This window comes from Cetorhinus maximus, unplaced genomic scaffold, assembly GCF_964194155.1.
Source record: "Cetorhinus maximus unplaced genomic scaffold, sCetMax3.hap1.1 HAP1_SCAFFOLD_633, whole genome shotgun sequence".
Classification (NCBI taxonomy): Eukaryota; Metazoa; Chordata; class Chondrichthyes; order Lamniformes; family Cetorhinidae; genus Cetorhinus; species Cetorhinus maximus.
The window spans coordinates 206,572-213,301 of record NW_027596575.1 but is presented as its reverse complement, the minus strand read 5'-3'; the positions used below and the strand labels follow the sequence as shown (position 1 = coordinate 213,301).

At 50.9% G+C, this 6,730-nt stretch overlaps 1 protein-coding gene across 1 annotated transcript in view; it reads left to right on the top strand.

The window, feature by feature from the left end:
* The first annotated feature begins 362 nt into the window (after positions 1-362).
* The window catches only part of cplane1 (ciliogenesis and planar polarity effector 1), a 178,882-nt gene continuing 172,514 nt past the window's right edge, over positions 363-6,730 (top strand). Inside the window, exons 1-6 of the mRNA XM_078535739.1 lie at positions 363-600; positions 880-1,015; positions 2,761-2,880; positions 3,583-3,815; positions 5,234-5,340; positions 5,622-5,778. Of these exons, the coding sequence (XP_078391865.1) occupies positions 520-600; positions 880-1,015; positions 2,761-2,880; positions 3,583-3,815; positions 5,234-5,340; positions 5,622-5,778 (834 nt within the window). The 5' untranslated portion in view covers positions 363-519. The remainder of the gene's footprint in view (positions 601-879; positions 1,016-2,760; positions 2,881-3,582; positions 3,816-5,233; positions 5,341-5,621; positions 5,779-6,730) is intronic.

The window sequence follows — 6,730 nt, the reverse complement described above, 5'->3', positions numbered from 1 at the left end:
TTTTTATATTCCTGGCAAGTTTACCCACATTTTCTATGTTATTTTTCCATTTTTAATCAACGTTTTGGTGGTTCCCCTAACAATATCACAATTCTCCCTTCCCCGTCTAATATCTTGTTGCTTGGACCTGTTAAAAGTTGTTGTTGCTGCTGCTGAATTTTCTGATCTGCCGCGGACAGCGTGTCACTGCCATGGACGTCCTTTCCTCACAGACGTACACATAGCCTGGGTGTGAGTCACTGGGAGCACAGAGCTCGGAGAGCAGCCCATACCCTTACTGTGAGCCTGGGAGAGCACGGTGGACAGGCTGGTTTTTGATTTCCAACAGCAGGTTGGGTGACTGTATTTCTGTTGTTATTTTAGGCCCCGCCGATCAAAACACAAAATCAAATCAGAACATTCTGGAAATGCACAGCACTCAGGTGGAGAGAGAAACAGAGTTCATGTTTCAGGCCTGTGACCTTCCGTCAGTTCCTGCTGATTCTCGGCCCTGACTAACCGAGCCCTCCATTTCACACAATGAACCTTAAACTGGAGGTGCTGCTGTCCACCAGCATCAAACACAAGAAACCTTGGCCTCACCTCCACTGGATTGGAGAGGTAAGCAGTGTTTAATCTCTCCTGAGGCAACACAAATAATGGTTCTTTACTCTTATGCTTGCTGCCTCTCTTGCAATCCTTATCTCTGCTTCCCTGTCTTTGATCCTGTGTTTCAACCACTCTTTCTCTCACTCTGCCTTTCTGCTCATTCTCTTTTGCAACATGTAGTTTCCTCACACTCTCTGCCTCTCTCTCTCTATGTAAAGGGACTGTGTCTCCCTGCACTGCATCCCCCTCTCCCTCACTGTTACATTGCTCTCAATTGTTCTTTCTGTTCAGGAGAAAGAGGCCGTTCTGCTGTCAGATGACCATCGATTGAGCATCCTCACTCTGTCAACAGGGAGGACACAGAGGAAGATACCTAAACTGCAGCCACTGCTGAAGAACATGCTGAGCGTTACCACCTCTGCTAATGGTAAATTGGAGACAGTGATGAGCCGCTGAGATGATCAATTTCAGGGTCTCTTTGTATTTGTTCCTTCCCTGTCGCTGGGTGAAAATCCTGGAACTCCCTCCCTAACAGCACTGTGGGTGTACCTGCACCACATGGACTGCAGCGGCTCAAGAAGGCAGCTCACCACCACCTTCTCAAGGGCAACTAGGGATGGGTAATGAATGTTGGCCCAGCCAGCGAAAAATTGTCCCATCACGTTGCACATTCCCGACCAGTAAAATACGCTGAACTATTGATGCACTGGGATTCAGTGTCTCCTGTAACTCAGTGCAGTCTCTCTCAGTTCACTGTGTGCTTCAATAATGGCTGCGTATGTTCAGGAAAAGCCCAAGTGCTCCTAGGAGGACGTTACTCCCTCAATTGCTACGAGCAAAATACCCCCACATTAACACCCCATTTGTCTGTCAGCTGTGGCTCAGTTGGTAGCACACTTGCATATGAGTCACAAGGTTCCAGGTTCATGTCACACTCCATGGCTTGAGCACAGAAATTATGGATGACATTTTAGTGCAGTACTGAGGGGGTGCTGCACTGTCAGAGGGTCAGTACTGAGGGAGTGCTGCACTGTTGGAAGGTCAGTACTGAGGGAGTGCTGCACTGTCAGAGGGTCAGTACTGAGGGAGTGCTGCACTGTCAGAGGATCAGTACTGAGGGAGTGCTGCACTGTTGGAGGGTCAGTACTGAGGGAGTGCTGCACTGTCAGAGGGTCAGTACTGAGGGAATGTTGCACTGTCAGAGGATCAGTACTGAGGGAGTGCTGCACTGTCAGAGGGTCAGTACTGAGGGAGTGCTGCATTGTCGGAGTGTCAGTACTGAGGGAGTGCTGCACTGTTGGAGGGTCAGTACTGAGGGAGTGCTGCACTGTCGGAGTGTCAGTACTGAGGGAGTGCTGCACTGTCAGAGGGTCAGTACTGAGGGAGTGCTGCACTGTTGGAGGGTCAGTACTGAGGGAGTGCTGCACTGTCAGAGGGTCAGTACTGAGGGAGTGCTGCACTGTTGGAGGGTCAGTACTGAGGGAGTGCTGCACTGTTGGAGGTGCCATCTTTCAGATGAGATGTTAAACCGAAGTTCCATGTCACCTCTTAGGTGGACATAATAGATCCATGACACCATTTTGCCGAAGCGCAGAGGAGTTATCGCTGTTAATTGTGTATGTGTGTTTTGTGCGTGTGGGCGAGCGAGGGCTGCGTGTGGGCGAGCGAGGGCTGCGTGTGGTGGCGAGCGAGGGCTGCGTGTGGGCGAGCGAGCGCTGCGTGTGGGGGCGAGCGAGGGCTGCGTGTGGGGGCGAGCGAGGGCTGCGTGTGGTGGCGAGCGAGGGCTGCGTGCGGGCGAGGGCTGCGTGTGGGGGCGAGCGAGGGCTGCGTGCGGGCGAGCGAGGGCTGCGTGTGGGGGCAAGCGAGGGCTGCGTGTGGGCGAGCGAGGGCTGCGTGTGGGGGCGAGCGAGGGCTGCGTGTGGGCGAGCGAGGGCTGCGTGTGGGCGAGCGAGGGCTGCGTGTGGTGGCGAGCGAGGGCTGCGTGTGGGCGAGCGAGGGCTGCGTGTGGGGGCGAGCGAGGGCTGCGTGCGGGGGCGAGCGAGGGCTGCGTGCGGGCGAGCGAGGGCTGCGTGTGGGGGCGAGCGAGGGCTGCACGCGGGCGAACGAGCGCGTGTTGCGGGCGAGGGGCTGTGACAGCTCTGTCTCTCTGCTGCTTTCTTTGTGTTTGTGCAGGTTCTTGGCTGGCAGGGCTGCTGAATACTGGAGAACTCTTCCTGTGGAAGAAGGATGGAGACTGTTTGAAGACTGTTGCCGCTGTGGCAGGCGTGTGTGCAGTGGCAGCGGTTGCCCAGGGTAGGAAGCTTGAATTGTTTGTTGTTGAGGATTTTGGGGATTGCTGGAAGGGTTGCCAAGAGGAACAAAGCCAGGACCTTCCCCCACGCCCCCCCCCGAAGATGCTGGCTACTACTCCGATAAGGTCCCACAAGCTTTCCCTGGCCTGTGTTACTATAATGCACTAGCCACACTTGTGGGTATTCAGCTGGGTGACCATGACAGCCGAGTGTGAAGCAGTTCTCTCACTCTCGTGGCTTGTCATTCAGTGAACAGGAGCAGCTCGGCCTGGTTGATCCTCTTTCCAGCCTGGGTCTCACTGAGGTCAATTATAACACCCCTCAAGGAGATTTCCCTCAATATGGAATGCAACTCACCCGGGCTTCAAGATGTGGCCTCTCTCACAATCAACCTTGCGCCCAGTGTTTGAGGGGCTTGTTCTGAGGATATCAGTGTCATTACCAATCGCTGGTGGACTTACTCCTTGAACAACTGTCTGGACTGAACCAAACAGGAGGGGATAGTACTAGCATGGTCTAACTAGCTGCCTATAAAGGGGCCCGAGTGCTCAACACAATCCTTGGTCATTGGATATTGGTGCTTGACTGACATACTCAAACTGCTGTCTACCTTGTCAAATGCTAATTGCTGTATAATGTGACATTGAGTTGTTTTTGTTCTCTCCCTTGTGTATTTCTGTTCTTCCCTATCTCTCTCTCTCAGAGTCTGCTACTAAGCTGTTCCTGTTTGTGTCGAGGGATGGAAAGAGAGTTCTCGTGGTCAGTCAGACTGGTACAGTGTTCCTCTGGGAAAGTGGTGAGAAGCGAGACTTGTCGACTGTTCCTGGCTCTCAGCTCAGTGGCAGGTGGGCCCAAGTAATGGTGGATGATCAAGCCAAGCTTCCCCAGGCTGAGGATAAGGACAGCACCATACACGCTATCTTCCACACTGATGAGGTGAGTTCATCGCCACCTGTAAACACATTGCGAGCTCAGTGCTGATTCTCCTTGGCGTGGCATGATGTGTTTATGTAGCACGCTACCAAGACCCACAGTACTTCACAACAGTGTATTACTATTCAGCTGCAGCCACTACTGGGAGTGATGCTGACCAAGACAGATTCTGCATGTCCCAGGTTCAACTTGTAGTTTGTGGAGAAGGAGAGGAGCAAATTCCACAAAATTACACCTGGCCAGTTTGCATTTCTTTGAAAGTCCAATTCTGCTGATGTATCAAACCTGGGCCTGCACCATATACCATCAAACTCAGTGGGCTGAGAGAAACCTATCACACTTCTACCCACAGCAGGCATCTCCCAATCAAAGTGGACTTCAAAAGGTAGCTGTGCTACCCCATGTCAGGAAGCCGACTGTTCCTAGCACAGAGCCAGGCTGAGAGAGCCTTACTGTACGGACCACTGATTCAGACCAAACTTCTGCAGCCATGAACTATGCAAATTGAGTGTGTAGCCAATAAGAGCTCAGTAAATAACCCTCCACAAAATTGTGAGTAGTTTTGGGCCTCGTATCTCAGGAAGGATGTGCTGGCCCTGGAGAGGGTCCAGAGGAGGTTCACGAGAATGATCCCAGGAATGAAAGGCTTAACATATGAGGAACGTTTGAGGACTCTGGGTCTATACTCGATGGAGTTTAGAAGGATGAGGGGGGATCTGATTGAAACTTACAAAATACTGAAAGGCCTGGATAGAGTGGACGTGGGGAAGATGTTTCCATTAGTAGGAGAGACTAGGACCCGAGGGCACAGCCTCAGAGTAAAGGGAAGACCTTTTAGAACAGAGATGAGGAGAAACTTCTTTAGCCAGAGAGTGGTGAATCTATGGAATTCATTGCCACAGAAGGCTGTGGAGGCCAGGTCATTGAGTGTATTTAAGACCGAGATAGATAGGTTCTTGATTGGTAAGGGGATCAAAGGTTACGGGGAGAAGGTGGGAGAATGGGGTTGAGAAACTTATCAGCCATGATTGAATGGCAGAGCAGACTCGATGGGCCGAATGGCCTAATTTCTGCTCCTAAGTCTTATGGTCTTATAGGTGTCATTTATCCAGGTAGTGGGGATCATTGGTGTTTGAAAAGAGAAGCTGCACATTGCTGTGTATCCTCTATAGTGAGAGATTCTCTCCCATCAGGAAGTGAACAGCCATGATTCACAGAAACATTGAAGATTCACTTATGACTTGTAATGTGCCATATCTCACTGTCGATCACATGAACCTCGGTGGTGGTGGTGGGGGCCGGGGGGCGGGGGTGTGTGCTTTGTTCGAGCTGCTTATATAAATGCGAAATGTTTAGACTCCACACTGACGCTGAACGATGTTACTGTAATGAGCCATTGCTGTCCATGTGTTTGTATGCAGATGCTGGGTGACTGCTGCTTCTGCTCCTTTGTCTTTACACGTGGAGAGGCTCTGGTCCTGACGACACTGAGATTGAAGTGGCTGGAGCAGGTGGAGCTGTGCATCAGGTAGGAGTTTCCACTTAGGTCCTAGTGGTAGCTGCCTAATAAGGAGTATTCGTGTGCTCGTGTCAGCGAGTGTCACTACTGTCAATGTGGTTTATATGTGCATGCATTGGTGGATATGTTAATGGGAAGTTGTGTGGATGTTAGTCTGAATGGGCGTGTGCGTATGTAGTGCATGCTGTCGTGTACACACGTGTGTGTGTGTGTGTGTGTGTGTGTGAGACTGTGCTAGTCTGTACATTAGTGTTTGCTCCTCAGGTTCACATCTGACTCTTTCCTTGCAGTGCTATCCCATTCTGTGTCCAGTGGGTAACACAGACCCATTCGTTAGGAGCTCTGATCCCAGGTTGTGTTGCGGTGAAATCGAGGGGAGCGCTGCTGGCAGCTTTCTCCAGGGACGGGCTGGTGCTTGCAGTCATCATCAATCAGAATGATCCCAAGGTTACTTGTGTATTCTTTCACTGGGTTGTCATGTGGGGTAGGATTGTCAAAGGGCCACCACTTACTTATTGTTTCTTTTCTTTGCCTTTCCTCCCAGCTCCGCAGTGCCTCAGACTGATGCACTCACCTAATCCAGCTACACATCAAACCTGTCCTGGCTAATGGTTCCACAGGCTCCATACTATTCCTGACCTCTCCAAGTCATCATTGGACTGTGGAGGTGGCACAGAAGCTGAGTGTCCTCAGCATACCATTCTCTCAGACGTATGCACATACATGCCCAAGTGCGTATACACAGCATGTGTGCACATGTGCATACGTAAAAACATAGAAACTAGGAGTAGGTCATTTGGCACTTCGAGACTGCTCCACCATTCAATATGATCATGGTTGATCCTCTATCTCAACACCATACTCCCGCTCTCTCCCCATAACCATTGAAACCTTTAGAGTCCAGAAATCTATCTATTTCTTCCTTAAATATATTCAGTGATTTGGCCTCCACAGCCTCTGTGGTAGAGAATCTCACAGGTTCACCACCCTCTGGGTGAAGAAGTTTCTCCTTGTCTCAGTCCTAAATGATCTACCCCCTTTCCTAGAACTGTGACCCCTTGTTCTAGACCCCAGCCAGAGGAAACATCATCCCTGCATCCAGTCTGTCCATCCCTGTCAGAATTTTATATGTTTTAATGAGATCTCCTCTCATTCTTCTAAACTCCAGTGAATACAGGGCCTAGTCGGCCCAATCTCCCCTCATACGACAATCCTGCCATCCCAGGAATCAGTCTGGTGAACCTTCGCTGCACTCTCTCTATGGCAAGTATATCCTTTCTTAGATAAGGAGACCAAAACTGCACACAATACTCCAGGTGCGGTCCCACCAAGACCCTGTACAGCTGCAGTAAGACATCCTTGCTCCTGTACTCAGGTCCTCTCGCAATGAAGGCCAACA